Below are 19,907 nucleotides of genomic sequence, written 5' to 3' on the forward strand. Positions count from 1 at the left end.
GAGTTCTTCCAATAAGCAGTTCACCCATGGCTACATTAGCATGTTTTCACCATCCAACCCGCAGTAATTTCCTTATGGGAGTAAGAAACATGCAGGACTTACCTTAAATGAACTATGTACAAGAGTCTCATCCAGGTCAATAACTATACATTTCTTATTCATGTCCTGGTGCCTGACTGTAGGCAGGAGGTATTTGTCAGATGTCTGTGGGGAGAAGACAGAAATCTATACTGGCTTCACAGTTACAGCTACATTTCACTTTATCAACTGTTCTATACAATATTACCCCAAACCCCTTTTCATGGGTTTGTTAGTTTTTGGTTCACTAAGTTAACTGATATATGATAATAAATGTCAATTTTTTTTTACTTGTAATAATCTTGTTGGAAAATTTATAAAGGTAATTTTTATTTAACTTCAACTATAACAATAAAAATATAACAAGCCAAGATATAAAAATGGGAGTACGATGTAGGGGTAGAGAACAACCCACTAGCCACACCTTTAACAACCAACCTAGAACAACCCACTAGCCACACCTTTAACAACCAACCTAGAACAACCCACTAGCCACATCTAACAACCAACCTAGAACAACCCACTAGCCACACCTTTAACAACCAACCTAGAACAACCCACTAGCCACACCTTTAACAACCAACCTAGAACAACCCACTAGCCACACCTTTAACAACCAATCTAGAACAACCCACACCTTTAACAACCAATCTAGAACAACCCACTAGCCACATCTAACAACCAACCTAAAACAACCCACACCTTTAACAACCAACCTAGAACAACCCACTAGCCACACCTTTAACAACCAACCTAAAACAACCCACACCTTTAACAACCAACCTAGAACAACCCACTAGTCACACCTTTAACAACCAACCTAGAACAACCCACTAGCCACACCTTTAACAACCCACTAACCACACCTTTAACAACCAACCTAGAACAACCCACTAGCCACACCTTTAACAACCAACCTAAAACAACCCACACCTTTAACAACCAACCTAGAACAACCCACTAGTCACACCTTTAACAACCAACCTAGAACAACCCACTAACCACACCTTTAACAACCAACCTAGAACAACCCACTAGCCACACCTTTAACAACCCACTAGCCACACCTTTAACAACCCACTAGCCACACCTTTAACAACCCACTAGCCACACCTTTAACAACCAACTAGCCACACCTTTAACAACCAACCTAGAACAACCCACACCTTTAACAACCAACCTAGAACAACCCACACCTTTAACAACCAACCTAGAACAACCCACACCTTTAACAACCAACCTAGAACAACCCACTAACCACACCTTTAACAACCAACCTAGAACAACCCACTAGCTTTAACAACCAACCTAGAACAACCCACTAGTCACACCTTTAACAACCAACCTAGAACAACCCACACCTTTAACAACCAACCTAGAACAACCCACTAGTCACACCTTTAACAACCAACCTAGAACAACCCACTAGCCACACCTTTAACAACCAACCTAGAACAACCCACTAGCCACACCTTTAACAACCAACCTAGAACAACCCACTAGCCACACCTTTAACAACCAACCTAGAACAACCCACTAGCCACACCTTTAACAACCAATCTAGAACAACCCACTAGCCACACCTTTAACAACCAACCTAGAACAACCCACACCTTTAACAACCAACCTAGAACAACCCACTAGCCACACCTTTAACAACCAACTAGCCACACCTTTAACAACCAACCTAGAACAACCCACACCTTTAACAACCAACTAGCCACACCTTTAACAACCAACCTAGAACAACCCACACCTTTAACAACCAACCTAGAACAACCCACTAGCCACACCTTTAACAACCAACCTAGAACAACCCACACCTTTAACAACCAACCTAGAACAACCCACTAGCCACACCTTTAACAACCAACCTAGAACAACCCACACCTTTAACAACCAACCTAGAACAACCCACTAGCCACACCTTTAACAACCAACCTAGAACAACCCACTAGTCACACCTTTAACAACCAACCTAGAACAACCCACTAGCCACACCTTTAACAACCAACCTAGAACAACCCACATCTAACAACCAACCTAGAACAACCCACACCTTTAACAACCAACCTAGAACAACCCACACCTTTAACAACCAACCTAGAACAACCCACACCTTTAACAACCAACCTACCCGTGAGTTGCAGTTGTCCTCTGGAACTGGCGGTTGACAGCTGACCGAAGCATTGTTGTTGTTGTTGTTGCTGTTGTTGCTTTTACGAAAGCAGCAGAATATGGAGTCAATGAAGCCGCGGCTTCGAGGCTTCTTGGTGGCTGGAGCTTGTGCCGCCGCCGAGCCTACAAGAGAAAAATATTCTACATTCAATTCTTTGTCTGGTAAGCTTCATTTCTTTTGTAATACAAACTATTTTTCCTTGTCATTCAAGTATAAACTCAATTCTTTGTTCTTCAAATATTAATTACTATTCCATGTCATTCATATAATATGCTAACCGCTATTCTTTGTTCTTCAAATATTAATTAGTATTCCATGTCATTCATATAATATGTTAACCACTATTCTTTGTTCTTTAAACATTAACTACTATTCCAATTTCATGTCATTCAGATATTAACCTATATTTATTGTCCTTAAAAAATAATCTAGTATTCTTTGTTCTTCAAATATTAACATCTATTCTTTGTCCTTCAAATATAACCTACAATTCTTTATTCTTTATGTAAAAACCAAAAAGTTTTAAGAAATATAAGACAGACAATCAAGTGTTCAAACTGTATTGTTGAGACATCTGGAGTTATTGATAACAAATGCTGTGATGGTTGTTGGTATTGAAATGTAGTTAAACCATATATTAAATATCAATAGACAAAGGTATTAAAGTATAGCTACAATAGACAGAAATTATATTAAAATATAGTTACAAGAGATACAAATTATATTAAAATATTGTTACAAGAGATACAAATGATATAAAAATATAGTTACAGTAGATACAAATGTTATAAAAATATAGTTACAGTAGATTTCTTCAAACCCTGTGAACAGCATGAGGCCAGGTATTGACCTCTGGTTACCTTTACTGTGGTCAACACTACATGTCAATCCAGGTAAGGACACCAGTTATACCAACTGACCAGGTAATAGGCCTGGTTTACCCAGAGTTCCACTGGACTTGAATGACACAATTATCAGGTTATCTCAAGTTCAACACTACATGACCATCCAGGTCAAGACAATAACCTGACTGCAGGTAATACAGCCCTGTTTACCCATAGGCCTGTTGGACTAAACATGACAACATCTTTACCCATAGGCCTGTTGGACTAAACATGACAACATTGGGGTTATCTGATGGTCAACACTGCATGTCAGTCTAGATAATGACTCTAGCTATACTGTATGCTGACTGACCAAGTACTAGACCCTGTCTATCCTTTAATCCTATTGGTCTTAAACACAACATATTATTGCCATCTGTTGGTTAAATACTGCATGTAGATCCAGTCCAAGACAAACATTCCCTGATGCCTGGCTATGTACTGGTCCTAGTTTCCCCATCAGCTTAATAGAACTTAAACATTCAGACAAGATACAATCTGCATGCAGATAACAGCCTCAATAAAAGCGTGTGCTGTTACTGCAGGTTTTGCAACCAAAATCATATGAAAGCTGATCTATACTTGACAGGTCATTCTGTCCCCAATGCTTTACAACAGATATTTGAATTATCAATAACCAATACGACCCTTTTTCATTTTCAATAACAGCTGCATAATTATGTTAATTTTAATCGCAAGCAGTCGATAGAAATACCAGACAAAGATTATTCTGATTAAACTCTCGCTTTAAAGCATGAGCGGCTTTAAGATGGGAAAAATATGCCATCTAAAAGACTTAGTGGAACAGGTACTTCTACACAACAGCAACATACGTTGACAATAAAAGATTGATCAGGCACTGTTATACCTGGATTCTCCCGTTGTCAAGCATAACATTCTAAGACAGTCTATATTATAATGCACCCCGACTTCATATAAGATCGTTGAGACTGACAGTGTACCACGGCTTTTAATCTAAGAACGTACACATTACCTGATAAACGACTAATTCGGTTAAAGTATAGAGCGAATGAGAGGGTTTACTTAATGGGGGAAAAACAATAACGAGAAATGCAGACAAAACAAAGCCGGGGTCACGTAAATACAAAGGTGTGCATACGTACACACTAGATGTACACACAATAGTTGACCGTACACAATAGCTAGCCGTGTACATACAGGATGACGACACGAGTTTCCCATAGTACAACAACCACTCCACACGCAGTCTACACAGAGAGGGAGAGAGACCTTAAGCACGGAGCGATTCAATATTTACCTTGACATAACACACTTTTCAAATAGTAAGTCATAGCCAACTTGTAGGTTACGTCAGGCCAGTGGACCGAGACGGGCGGCAAAGGAAACTGGAGCGAAAACCAGGTCGGTTACGTCAGTCAGGAGAACTGAGACGGTGGCAGGAGCGACTGCTGGAACTAAGAGGATCAGGCTACACCGGGCACCAAGATGTAAACATGTTTGCCTCGCTAACACCATCAAAAGGTGTCAACACTAACACTATCAAAAGGTGTCAATACTAACAAAGGTAAAAAAAAATTACTGAGGCCGCTATGTCAACATTAGTCACATACCAACACTGCTACATAGCATGCACTAATTAGCCGTCGTAGTTTATTCCCTCAACCCTAATTGCTTTGTCAACACGGTGATTTGACAACAACAATACAAGAGTTTTATTGCATTCCGTTAAAAAAAAAACGCACCACGAGTATTTATTTTTTTCTTTAATAACGGCGAATGTGTAAAAAGGCCTCCTTGCCTACTGTTGTAACCATTTTAAATATATTTTATTATTAGTAGTAGTATTATTCGATTAGAGATATTTGGTGTCAGGCGTTTAAAAAAATTAGAATAGAGGGAAACTATTTTGGTTAGACGAAAGCATTTAATCCAGTGAACTAACATAGTCCACTAGTTAAGTTAACAAGTCTTCAACTAGCTTGAGTGCTTCACTAGTCCGTGTATATTGTACGTCTTACAATGGTCACTGAATTAACCAACTGAATCAACTAACTATATTTACAGGGCGACGACTACTTGAGTGCTTCACTAGTTTGTAATGTGCCTATTGTACTATTGTACACCTTACAATAATGGACTGAACTAACATAGTCCACTATTTATGTTTACAAGGCGACAGCTAGCTTGACATGTGTGTACATCACTAGTCTGTAATGTGACTACACGTCTTACAATGGTGGAGCAAATAAAATAAGAGTGTCACTATACTACACTGCTACACAACAAGGGGAGAGCACGCACAAGTGTCGCTGCACATCTTTCAAAGGTGGAGCACGAACAAGTGTCGCTAAAGATCTTACACAGGCAGAGCGCACATACAAAGGTCGCTAAAGATCTTACACAAGCAGAGCGCACATACAAGTGTAGCAGACACACATCTAGTACATAATGCATAGGACATGAAAAAAAAATACAGAAAGCTAGCAGCTCTTACCACACACACTTAGTGTGATGCAATAGACATAGCAATGTCATAAATCTAGTTAATTGCCCTCAACATCGTGTTTTAAGTGATGAACTCAGACACAGTCTGTAATAACTTTGGACACAGGACGAAAGAACCAAATTTATTTATTAAAAAATAATATAAAAAAATAATAATAAAAAAAAAGACCACATACAAATACAGAGGTGAATATTTATTTCCCCAAAGATTTTCCTTCCTAAATTCCTATTACACAGCGAATGATTGCTATTTTGATAGAAAACGTCATACAGCAAAGACGAGTGCTGGGTAACTAGGTTAGGCCCAGGGCTAGGGGCGGTGTGTGAGTGGGAGGGTATGAGGGTATCACAATGTTGTAGTTCTCCACTGTGATTGGTAGGCAGTGGCCGTATGTCAGCAGTGGCCGTATGCCAGCAGTGGCCGTATGTCAGCAGTGGCCGTATGTCAGCAGTGGCCGTATGTCAGCAGTGGCCGTATGTCAGCAGTGGCCGTATGTCAGCAGTGGCCGTATGTCAGCAGTGGCCGTATGTCAGCAGTGGCCGTATGTCAGCAGTGGCCGTATGTCAGCAGTGGCCGTATGTCAGCAGTGGCCGAATGTCAGCAGTGGCCGTATGTCAGCAGTGGCCGTATGTCAGCAGTGGCCGTATGTCATAGCCCGAGGTCCTAGCTAGCAACGCTTTAGCTCGAGGTCCTAACTAGTCACAAGTCATAGCTTGAGATCCTAGCTAGCCATATGTCAAAGCTTGAGATCCTAGCTAGCCATATGTCAAAGCTTGAGATCCTAGCTAGCCATATGTCAAAGCTTGAGATCCTAGCTAGCCATATGTCAAAGCTTGAGATCCTAGCTAGCCATATGTCAAAGCTTGAGATCCTAGCTAGCCATATGTCAAAGCTTGAGATCCTAGCTAGCCATATGTCAAAGCTTGAGATCCTAGCTAGCCATATGTCAAAGCTTGAGATCCTAGCTAGCCATATGTCATAGCTTCAGATCCTAGCTAGTAACAAATCATAGCTTCAGACCCTAGCTAGTAACAAGTCATAGCTTCAGATCCTAGCTAGTAACAAGTCATAGCTTCAGATCCTAGCTAGTAACAAGTCATAGCTTGAGATCCTAGCTAGCCACAAGTCATAGCTTGAGATCCTAGCTAGCCATATGTCATAGCTTCAGATCCTAGCTAGTAACAAATCATAGCTTCAGACCCTAGCTAGTAACAAGTCATAGCTTCAGATCCTAGCTAGTAACTAATCATAGCTTCATACCCTAGCTAGCCACAAGTCATAGCTTGAGATCCTAGCTAGCCACACGTCAAAGCTTGAAATCCTAGCTAGTAACAAGTCATAGCTTGAGATCCTAGCTAGTAACAAGTCATAGCTTGAGATCCTAGCTAGCCACAAGTCATAGCTTGAGATCCTAGCTAGTAACAAGTCATAGCTTCAGATCCTAGCTAGTAACTAATCATAGCTTCATACCCTAGCTAGCCACAAGTCATAGCTTGAGATCCTAGCTAGCCACACGTCAAAGCTTGAAATCCTAGCTAGTAACGTCATAGCTTGAGATCCTAGCTAGTAACAAGTCATAGCTTGAGATCCTAGCTAGCCACAAGTCATAGCTTGAGATCCTAGCTAGCCACAAGTCACAGCTTTGAGATCCTAGCTAGTAACAAGTCATAGCTTGAGATCCTAGCTAGTAACAAGTCATAGCTTGAGATCCTAGCTAGCCACAATCATAGCTTGAGATCCTAGCTAGCCACAATCATAGCTTGAGATCCTAGCTAGCCACAAGTCATAGCTTGAGATCCTAGCTAGCCACAAGTCATAGCTTGAGATCCTAGCTAGCCACAAGTCACAGCTTTGAGATCCTAGCTAGTAACAAGTCATAGCTTGAGATCCTAGCTAGCCACAATCATAGCTTGAGATCCTAGCTAGCCACAAGTCATAGCTTGAGATCCTAGCTAGCCACAAGTCATAGCTTGAGATCCTAGCTAGCCACAATCATAGCTTGAGATCCTAGCTAGCCACAAGTCATAGCTTGAGATCCTAGCTAGCCACAAGTCATAGCTTGAGATCCTAGCTAGCCCATATAGCCATATATCATAGCTTAAAACCCTAGCACTGCCATTATAAACTGGGCGCTACATGAATGTAATCAAACATTCCATGTTGTTGAAGCGTGGGAAAATCTACAGGCAATTAAAACACAGCCGAACAATGTTTCGCAATTACACGTTGATAGCTATTACATAGAGACATTGCGGCATCGTGAGTCTAGTATTCCAGAAAGTTCTAAGCTATATTTAAAATAATCGTGCATTGGGTAACTCGTAGACCTTACAATCATGCACTGGAAGATGGGATTCAAATGTTCAACAGACAAGTTACAAGGGTGAGAACGGTATAGGTCTATAAAGTAGAAGTTGGAGCCTCTAATTTCTTATCCAGGACAACACGCAATTCAAACAAGACTGATGCGGTAGACTAGAGGCTCGAAACGTGCCTTGTGATTAACTTCAATCACGAACTTTAAACAGACCAATGTTAAAGGTCCTTTGATCGACGGCAGACAAACGCAGACAAGAGTTATCGCCCCTGCACTGTTGTGCTTTCTAAGCATTCAACTGATTTATAGTGACGCAATGTACGTGTGTGGGGAAGGGGGGGGGGGGGAATATAGGAGTAATTAAGTTACAAGAAACAGTGATACAACCATATATCAGCTTACAATATGAGTGTTCATTAACTAATCACGCCATGACAATAAATGCCAACTTTAAAAAAAAAAAAATCAAACCTAGCACCGCCCACTTTTAATGACCCACAGGTCATGTGATCCCCGTCTCCCGGCCGCCACAATGCCTGTCCATCAAGTGGAGTGAAGTGGACACGCGCTAGGCATGTCATTATGCGCCTCATCTGCCTAAAGTAGGCACTGACTCGACAGCTAGCCTTAACCCAAACCACTTTGACAGTGGTTTAACAAAAGTAAGCATGAACATACAACAGCATTGTTCGTTGGCTAGTTTGAATGTTAGGTATTGTGAGTGTATGATTTAATTTAACCCCAAGAACGATGATAATTGGGGGAAAAGTTAGTAGCTACGTAATACAATGTAGCGTCTTAGATGTGCTTTGGTCAGTATGGGGAGAAAGAATTGGACTTCAAACATATTTCCAATTGGCTAATGTGATACCTAACCCAAAGACAAAACACTTTGATGGGTTAAACTACATGCGCATGGCTAATGTAATAACTAACCCTAACACAAACCACGATTATATCCACTTCAACATGACTAATGGCTACTAATTCTAGTCACTAGATAACTAACCCTAACCCAAACCACGATGACTAGTACCAGTGACTATAAATAGGTATAATGAGAGTTTTATAACTGCAGTCTCGTCACAAGAACATACGTAGTGCTCATCACGTGGTTGACAACCAATCTGTTATACCGTGGGGTAGGGGAGCGGGGGGGGGGGGGTGTCCTGCAATACGGGCAGGATTTATGGGGTCTGGGGGAGCTGTGTTTATAGACACGGGCGTAATGGTGGAGGTTAGGACACTGTAGAGAATATTAAGTTGGTGAGGTGGGTGATGTGTTGGGAGAGTTTGAGTGTGTGTGTGGGAGGGTTTGAGAGTGTGTGTGTGTGTGTGGGAGGGTTTGAGAGTGTGAGTGTGTGTGTGAGGAGGGGTGTACAGTGATTCTACATTGATGAAGATGGTGTTGGATTTTGGTATAAAGGTTTTTTAAATGGTGTTTGGGGAGGGGGGGGGGGTACAGTGATTTTACATTGATGAAGATGGTGTTGGATTTTGGTATAAAGGATTTTAAATGGTGTTTGGGGAGGGGGTGTACAGTGAGTCTACAATGATGAAGATGGTGTGGGATTTCGGTTTACAATAGGTTTAAAAATGGTGTTGGGGGGGGGGGGGGTAGAGTGATTCAACACTGTCGTTGAAATTATTAATTAGATATACTGGTTTTTGGTGTTCAAAATGTGGAGAAGGTGCATTACAGTAGTGGCTAAAAATTGAGATGGTATGATTTTACAGACGCGGCCTTAGTACAGGTCAGTGCTTTATGTTGGTCTTCTATTACAGTTGTTCTTTAACTGATCTTAAAGCATTGACGCAAAACTGAGGTAAAATGTTTTTTTTTTAGACAAGGACAACTAGTAGACCTCTTTCGTGCACCACAACATTGACCTACGGAGGAAGGCCTTGGAATACAATGGTGTTATAATTGTGGCTTAAGCGGGTTAAGTCAAAAGTAGGACGAGGGGTTTCAAGTGCGACAACAGTAAACAGCCTGAATAGATAACACACGACTGTGTTGTGCTACTGTATCCTGAGTGTCCGTGTGCTTACGGTACACTTGGCTCGACACACACAAAATATAAACAAACTGCCAGAATCCTATAGGTCAAACTGTATCGAAACTTTTCTGGATAGTGACAGATAGTTCTTGTTTTACAAACGTCCAATTTAAAGCCAGCTAATGTATTTTCTTCCTGAATTTTTCCCATTGTGATCCCAGTATGGATTAGTATGTTACAGTGAAACCTAAAGAAGTTTAATCAGCTTGTTGCATGTTGCACATACTGGTTGCACACCAGATGTTTTCGGACGGTTGCAACCGCCTATACCTATATGCATATTATATATATATATATATATATATATATATATATATATATATATATATATATATATATATATATATATATATACACTTTATTAGTAGAGCTGACACGAACACAGGTGATATATTACTGAAGTGAGCTTATATTATATTTAATATTTCAAGTCATACACGCCTGACATTTAATGTATGATGATAAGAACAACATAGCTGCATTTGATACATTAAATATTTCAAGATGACGTAATGTGGGAAGGGAGGAGGGGGGAATCCCAGAACTGACCTGACTGAAATAATCCTTTGAGGAAGTGACGTATCCTGTGCAGCAATCCATCCATACATCCCATCTCGCACGTATCATTATCAAAGCTGTCGTTAAAAATATCGTAAGTGTCCTTGTCCTTGCTCACGCTGGCTATCACACAATAAGCTTCGTTTTCTCGAAATCGGGACATCTTCACTCGAAATTTTTTCTTACAGCTTCGGATAATTTGATATATAAAGCCAATCAGATTTCTACTGGAATACAGTCTACATCAGCTTTATATCGAAACAATGTCTGTAGGTTGAATATAGATACACAACTAACCCAGTCTATGCCAGTTTCTAACGAAACAACTATAATTTTCCTACAAAAACAAGGTATGCATTAATTACCTCTAGAAACACGCACTAAGTTTTCTATTAAAACAACGTACGACTTTCCTTCAGAAACAAGGCGTGCATTAGTTACCTTTTAAAAGCACGACAACACAACTTTCCTCTCGAAAATAACAGCTTATAGGATATCTATTAAATCAGACTACTACGAAACAGATGGCAAGGCGGCTTTTTAAAATATATCCCTCCGAGGACGACTACACCGAAATACGCTCCAGCATTGCCTAATAACTTGACACGACTATAATCACGTTGTGAGGGATGATGCTTTACGACATCCACAGCGCGGACGTCAAGGGAGTGATTACCCCCTGTCGTCTCGATACAAATATAGACGCCAACACCCAGCTATTATACACAAACTCAGAACACCCCCAAGGTTGACAACTCGGTCACGGTTCAATCAATCCAGAGTTGTCTGTCGCTGCGTCCCTTTTTATACCGTTCGCTGAGTCACAGAGGATGGAGAGAGTGAAAAAAAAGTGATCGAATCTTACACAACGTTATCGCGGCCTTATCAGACCGGCTGAGCGAACATAGATCTTCAATACAACGTCATATGCTATTTTAATTATCGCCATCGCTTACTCGGATTATAAATGGCTAATTTAGAAACAAAGGATATCGCTGATGTAGTGACGCGGTCTATTTTAGACAGAAGCAACCGGTTATTTTAGGATCAGATGTCGTCTAGAGTAATGTAACTACATCTCGTATCGGAATTTTCTCATCCACAATGTATTAATAATACACGTATGACAAACGTCATTTATTTCAAAAGATTTTTTTAGAAACATGCGGTATGACGATTTCTATAACACGATTATAGAATATGCAATGCACATTCTAGATTTTTCTTTCACCGCTAATAACTGTTAACCACAATGACTTTAAGCTGTTATTATAGGAACAATAACTAAACTTTATGTACAGAAGAGGTGTACATATTCAGTATTTTATTTGGGCTATACACACTAAATAGTGCACATGTACATAATCACTGCATGTACACATGCGCATAACTGCATGTACAAATTAGCATATCTACGTGTACATAACTGCTTTTACGCATGTAAAAAAATGCATTATAAACAACAGCTGCATGTACACTTCAGCTCAATACATAAGCACGTCTCACAAAAATTGCTGACAACGCACAGTTTAAGGAACAGATCCATCCAAAACTCAACATATGGATACTACAGTCTGCATGAACTTCAGACAACTTCAGAGGAGCAACAAGCAGAGAGAAAGTGGACCTAAAGCCATTGGGAGTCAACAACACGGTCGACGTTAAAAAGGCAATTTACAATAAGCAAATAGCATTTACACGGGCCAGTAGGAGAAATAGTCACTGGGAGGATTTAAGATGGGGGGAAGGGGGGAGGGGGGAAGAAAGTAAACAGCTGATATTCTCGCGAGAATTGAAATGGCCAAGAATGGCTGAACCGTCCAGACTACATCAATATTAAATAAGACAACTCGCTATGACAGTGTTTTCTTGGGCTCCAAACCTGGAATAGGGGGGGGGGGGCACACGAGAAGGTCTGTGTGTGACAGACGTGCTATCTAGAAGTGCTCAAAGGGGTGTGCATGTGACACGCCAGTTGGGCTTGAGGTGCTCAATGGCTTGGGTTATGAGTGAAACGCGTGTTGGGGTATGTGTGTGACACGAGTTGGGGTATGTGTGTGACACGCGTGTTGGGGTATGTGTGTGACACGAGTTGGGGTATGTGTGTGACACGAGTGTTGAGGTATGTGTGTGACACAAGTTGGGGTATGTGTGTGACACGCGTGTTGGGGTATGTGTGTGACACAAGTTGGGGTATGTGTGTGACACGAGTGTTGAGGTATGTGTGTGACACGCGTGTTGGGGTATGTGTGTGACACAAGTTGGGGTATGTGTGTGACACGAGTGTTGAGGTATGTGTGTGACACGAGTGTTGAGGTATGTGTGTGACACGAGTGTTGAGGTATGTGTGTGACACAAGTTGGGGTATGTGTGTGACACGAGTGTTGAGGTATGTGTGTGACACAAGTTGGGGTATGTGTGTGACACGCGTGTTGGGGTATGTGTGTGACACGAGTTGGGGTATGTGTGTGACACGAGTGTTGAGGTATGTGTGTGACACGAGTGTTGAGGTATGTGTGTGACACGAGTGTTGAGGTATGTGTGTGACACAAGTTGGGGTATGTGTGTGACACGAGTGTTGAGGTATGTGTGTGACACGAGTGTTGAGGTATGTGTGTGACACAAGTTGGTGTATGTGTGTGACACGAGTTGGGGTATGTGTGTGACACGAGTGTTGAGGTATGTGTGTGACACAAGTTGGGGTATGTGTGTGACACGAGTTGGGGTATGTGTGTGACACGAGTGTTGAGGTATGTGTGTGACACGCGTGTTGGTGTATGTGTGTGACACGCGATCTGGGGTCTGTGTGTGACACGCGTGTTGGGGTATGTGTGTGACACGCGTGTTAGGCTTAAAAAGATCTCCAAGAAATAGATTCACGCAGCAAGAACAATCCTAAGTGGTATTTAACACCAGCTGTTGCTCAGCAAACAATATGAACGGATAGGTGACGGGGGGTGGGGGGGGGGGGGTGGAGAGAGGCTAGAGAAGAAATTGTTGGACATACAAATGGCTTTTTTTTTTAATAAGCATAAGATAAGAGGGCTGTACTCAGATGATGTAAAACGTTGTATTTAATATAAAATTCTTTATTCAAGACTATTGGACAGGCGATGTAGAGTTGATCTGTTTTTAAATGGTCCCGATAGGGGATTGTTGTGGGCTAGTTAAAACACAGTCAACTTAAACCGACGTGTGATATTTATTAGAAACACAAATAACAGAACTACAAGAATAAGATACAAAATAATCTAACAACACAATATAAAGATGCAAAATTATATAAAATACATCGACACAAGAGTAAGACCAAGATATAGATACACAAAATACATCAGCACAAAAAAAGACAAAGAAAATAACACAAGAATAAGACACAAAATTATATTAACATACATCGACAAAAGAGTTAGCCAAAGAATACAAGTACAAGAATAGGATAAAATATTATACAAAATACATCAACGCAAGGTTAAGAATACAACTACACTTAGTTAAAACAAAAATGCTGATCGACCTTCTAAGACTCACTTGCTAGTTACGTAACCTACGTACTCAATCCCACTTCCCCATTACTATACAAGCCAAACCTTCAATAAAAGTCAAACCACCTGTTTTTCTATTGGTGAAATGTTTAGCTGGTGATGAAATATTCATTTCGCCTCTCTCTAAACTATAGATCAATAACAGCAGTGATGTGTGTGTGTGTGTTTGTGAGGGGGTTGGCTCACCTTTCAATAACAGCAGTGATGTGTGTGTGTGTGTGTTTGTGAGGGGGGTCGGCTCACCTTTCCTACCGCCGGTTGCTAGGTTGGCCATAATGGAAGCGATTAGCACGGCCCGGACTACAAGGAGTATAGTCCGCCAGCCACAATGGGCTCCGTCGTGCACGGGTAATTGAACTAACGTGTCTTGACACTTGTGCAGGCCGACGGTAACTTGTTCAGATTGTCTGCTTAGGGGATGGTCGTCCCCCCCCCCCCCTCCCCACCACCCAGCCATCTCAATGTTAACTTGTTCTGGTTGTCTGCATAGGTGATGGTTGTCTCCTTTCCACGGGTTCAGACTGTTTGGATTAGTGATAGTCCACCACCCCCATCCCCATCCCCACCAATGACGTTAACCGGTTCAATCTGTTTGGATTAGTGATAGTCCACCCCCCCCCCCACACACACCAATGACGTTAACCGGTTCAATGTGTTTGGATTAGTGATGGTTCACCTTCCAACGATGTTACCCCACGGAGATCATGTAGTATGGATATAGGTCTCCCCTTTTTAACCCCCTCCCTCACCAATAATTGATAGCGATAAACGAACATTGATCTTGTTAGATGCGTATCAAAGCTCACGTAGAGTACTATCATGCTCTAGTAATGAGAGGTAGTTTCTATACAAGATCCTATATTCATTATCATTTGTGACACTTGTTCAAGTAATTCAATTTATATGTGCAAGGAGATGGCAGCGCAGAAAAACAAAATATAATACAGAATGCTAGCTGTTTCCTGTAAAATAATGCCAGTTTGTTTATATTCTTAATACTAATTTTCAAGTATCAAGTGCTGTATTGAGTAAACCGTAAGCCAGCCTCTAACGTAAGCATGAACACAGAGATCTTCACCAGCACATTAAGCTTATCTCAAACTGTGACATCAATGTCATTATATCATGAAACTCTCAGCCACAAACGTAAGCATAGACATACAGATCTTCATTACAACAACAATCCTATCTTTAACGGTGACACCAATGTCGTTATATCATGGACATATATGGACATGTAAAGCATAGACATACAGATCACCACAATAAGCCTGTCCCTAAGGTGACACCAATGTGGTTATATCATCAAGCTCTCAACCTCAAGGCAAACGTAAGCATAGACATACAGATCTACACAACAACAACAAACCTATCTTTAACGCTGATACCACAACCGCTGTACACTAAAGCTCTGACCCCATAATCAACAAATACCCGCATTTAGCGATTAGGCGTACTTAGACGCAGTAAAGCCAAGACGAACACACAAGAGAGTACAAATTACTACCCTTATACTCACCAAACCATCAACATAACAACTATTAATAAGTAGGTAATAAACACGTGCGTAGTATTCAGCGCTTATAATAAGAACAGGTGAAGAATTTATAAAGAACACTTAAAGACAGCCCGACAAGTGTTAGAAGAAATTCCTACATAAAAATACACCAGTTTTGTAATTCTAACGAATTAATTCTAACGAACTGCACGGAGATGGTGGCACAGCGGAAAAAAGAAAATCACTCGATAATTGAGGTGACCATGACACAGAATCTCGAGCAAAGAAATACAAAAATCAAACATGTTGAGTGTCACCCGTACCGCCCCGTGAGTACACCCGTGCACGCACGCACGCGCTCAGCCGGGAGACCGAGAAACAACAGAGTTCCTGACCATGAATAGTCGAGTCTGGTGCATTAGAGTGAGAGCCAAGTTCAAGGTGTGTTGTGTCGCCAGTGAGTGTGTGTGGGGGGGGGGGGGGGGGAGAATAGTTTTCATAACCACGGCTAGCCCATGGTGGTCAGAGTTAGATCGATACCAAAACAAAAATAGAAGGGGGAGGCAAAGGCTGCAATAAAGTAAAGGGGGGGGGGGGGGAGAAACTATGCCCCTATAGAGGAAGAGAGAGGCAAAAAGGATGCACTAAATATAAAAGGAGAGACAGAAATGATGCTCCTTAATAGAAGATGAGAGGGAGTCAGAAACTATGTCCCTATGTAAAAGAGAGGCAAAAACGATGCACTAAATATAAAAGGAGAGACAGAAATGATGCTCCTTAATAGAAGATGAGAGGGGGACAGAAACTAGATCTATGCCCTAAATAGTAGAGAAGAGAGGAGGCAGAAACTGCCCTAAATAGACGAAGAGAGAGAGAGGGCAGAAACTATGCCCTAAATAGACAAGGAGAAAGGAGGCAGAACCGACGCCCTAAAGCAGAGATTTCTTTCCCTCCCTCCCTCCCTCCCATCAGCAACTGAGCCGGGTGGTAATAGAATAACCGGTGTACGGGTTAATTGATGTCTGATTATCTGTTAGCTCTTGTGCCACGTCCGGCATTTCGAACCATTTTTTAACACATCTCGTAATAGACATCCTGTGAAAGGCAGGGCGGTGCAAGCACTGAATAATGGAGAAGTTTAGCAAGATAAATGCAGGCCAGGAATAGAAGCAGGTTCTCCCAGAGCAACTGGCAAACAGCTGGGGAAGAAAACAGCAAGAGGGGGGTGGGGCGGTTTGACCATAAGCAGTCAACAAAAGGAATTATCGATCCTTGGGCATATCTTGGGGGTAGTGTGGACCGGAAGAGTCGAAGGGAGGGGAGGGGGGAGGGTGTTGAAGACAGGAGATTAGTTGGAACTGAATGGGAGAGGGGGGATGAGTGTTGTTGAAAGAAAGGAACTTCTGGAAATGTAATGCACCAGCAAATAAAAAGGTATTGTTGTGCTTGTTAACATAACATGATCAATAATAATGTAAAGTGCAAGTAGTTTGTTTACATGAAAGCCTATTCAATTCATTCCAAGTATGGTTCATATATATATATATATATATATATATATATATATATATATATATATATATATATATATATATATATATATATATATATATATATATATACAAACACATTCTTTAATTTCTCTCATAAAAATCGAACAAAATGTCGTAACATGGACTGAAACCAGAGAAATTAAACTGCTAGCTTCACCAACAACAATGTGCATGTTGCATTTACAAGACATTCACAGACGTGCATATTTTTCGAGCTTGGCCAGCCAAAATGGGGTCACCCCCTGTCTAGTTGACGTGTGACACATCATCACAGTGGTATATAACACCACGCCAACTGCACACACTGCGCTCTGTACTAACACCAAGACACAGCAGCAACAACGGGCTCCATTCTGTTCTGGCCTTAACGGCAATTGATGAAAGAGTACAGTTGAAAACATGCGTAGAGTTCATTCATCACGCTGCTGGTTTACGCGTTAAATATTTCATGTCCTTGCGCCAACAACACATTTTTTATATCCACAGCTTCACAACAACACTTTTTTTTATACCCACAGATTCGCAATGTACACCGAATAATACAATTATTTTAAACTGGATAGCGACACGAGATTTTATGTCCAATGGAATTGAAAGAGTGAGGAGGATTTTTTTAAATTAAAAGGTTTTCGATTTGTTGATAATAACAAGAGTATATGACAATGAAAATTTAATAAAGAAGCTTTGAATGTCTCACATAAGCAAATCAATATTTTATATTTATGTATTTCTTGTTCCGGTATAGCAAATGTTCCTCATATATATTCCCATGTCAACACGACGATTACATGCTGTCAATATAAAATCACCATGCACATGTTCTGATAGAACGACCTAGGCCAATACAACTATTACATGTTGCCAGTATCAAATCAATATATACAGGTTCTGTTACAAGTGCCCAGGTCAACACACCTCTTACATGTTTCCAATATCAAATCAACATACACATTTTCAGGTACAAGTGCCTAGGTCAACACAACTATTACATGTTTCCAATATCAAATCAATATACACATGTTCAGATACAAGTGCCCAACACACCTCTTACATGTTTCCAATATCAAATCAATATATACAGGTTCTGTTACAAGTGCCCAGGTCAACACAACTATTACATGTTTCCAATATCAAACCAATATACACATGTTTTGATACAAGTGCCGAACACACCTCTTACATGTTTCCAAAATCAAATCAACATACACATTTTCAGGTACAAGTGCCTAGGTCAACACAACTATTACATGTTTCCAATATCAAATCAATATACACATGTTCTGATACAAGTGCCCAACACCACTCTTACACGTTTCCAATATCAAATCAACATACACATGTTCTGATACAAGTGCCCAACACAACTCTTAAATGTTGCCAATATCAAATCAATATACACATGTTCTGATACAAGTGCCCAGTGCAACGCAGCATGCTCTCCTGTACAACTGGTCCATAAACAAATCAATAACAACATGTTCTGCTGACCTACTGATCTCTACCACCGGGTCCAGCCACTATGGACCAGATAGTCGGACGCATATCTCTACGCCCAGAATAGATTACGATAATCAAAGAGGCGTCACATAATACGGACCGTAATCAAGTTGACCCCGGCTAATTAGTGACATATAAATAAACAACAGAATGCCGAGCGTTTATCTAGAAGATGGGCCTACATTCAGATAGTGATACAAATTGTTACATTCTTTGCTATACATGTAGCTGTGGTAATCAACTTAACGACCCCAACAATGCACAACTACGTTTGTTTAACAAGATACAGCCGGGCTAATTAAACAAAACATGTGCATGTTAGCATTCACAATTAAGACCCTTCCTCCGACCACGGTGCTGACTCCATAAACCTTTCACACTTGGATAACAAAACATTATTCTACTTCATCTTTCCTTGGTCGGAGCTAAATTAAACCGTAATGAAATAATTATAAAATCCTGATATTTTTTTATCGACACCCGGAACTTAACACGGTGTTGTACTGCATCTACTTTAAGACCAACACGTTACATCTATCTTAATTAGAACACATACACATGTGGTAATTGCTGTACAAAATTTATTAACTTGACTGTGGTGTAACCATTTTAAGAAAATGCCCAACATAATCGATGAGTATTAGAAATACTACACTCTACATGAACTTTTCATTAAAATCATAATACACGCCTACACCGCCACCAATCCAACATACATAGCTATCGATCTAACCACAGCGTTAACCATTTTACCAAACGTTACCAACATTGAGAAATTAACATTCCGCAATGTACTGTTCAAGTATCCTTATCGTAATGTAGAGGCATTTTACCCTACATAGACAGTCATCAAACTAACACAGCATCTATGTCAAGTGCGATGCTCTTACCAACAGAAAAACAGATAAGTACTCTTGTTCTGCAAATCACGCCATTGTACATCTTAGTGTACTTAGCATAACTTGCATTACACATTCAAAGCAGTTTCTACGTGTGTTTTTTTTTTTTTTTTTTGTTTAAACAATTTTTTTTTTAAATGATTAAAACCCCGCCTTGTTTAATCGAATGAGCAATATTATAAATGTAAGATATTCGTCATCATAATTTCCCCGTTCGTGTCCAGGACACATGGGCAGATGAAGTAGAGCTCATCTGTTTCAATGACCGCGGCATATGGAGGTTCTAAGCCCAATAGGGTGACTTAGCCAACCTGGCAGCCAATGGGTGAAGTCCATTAATATCAAAGCACA

At 40.6% G+C, this 19,907-nt stretch overlaps 1 protein-coding gene across 3 annotated transcripts in view; it reads right to left on the reverse strand.

Annotated features, from left to right (window-relative positions):
• Positions 1–19,907, reverse strand: part of LOC131948873 (carboxy-terminal domain RNA polymerase II polypeptide A small phosphatase 1) — a 39,991-nt gene that overhangs the window by 4,718 nt on the left and 15,366 nt on the right. Inside the window, exons 1-4 of one of the 3 annotated variants that reach the window (XM_059310573.1) lie at positions 11,006–11,336; positions 10,556–10,901; positions 2,216–2,379; positions 103–204 (exon numbers count right to left, since the gene is read on the reverse strand). In XM_059310573.1, coding sequence (XP_059166556.1) covers positions 103–204; positions 2,216–2,379; positions 10,556–10,727 — 438 coding nt within the window. In that variant the 5' untranslated portion in view covers positions 10,728–10,901; positions 11,006–11,336. Of the gene's footprint in view, positions 1–102; positions 205–2,215; positions 2,380–10,555; positions 11,337–19,907 lie in introns of those variants that run through there. The other 2 variants (XM_059310572.1, XM_059310574.1) reach the window with 2 other exon arrangements.

Source organism: Physella acuta, unplaced genomic scaffold, assembly GCF_028476545.2.
Source record: "Physella acuta isolate Inbredline_101_S28 unplaced genomic scaffold, ASM2847654v3 ptg000663l, whole genome shotgun sequence".
Classification (NCBI taxonomy): Eukaryota; Metazoa; Mollusca; class Gastropoda; family Physidae; genus Physella; species Physella acuta.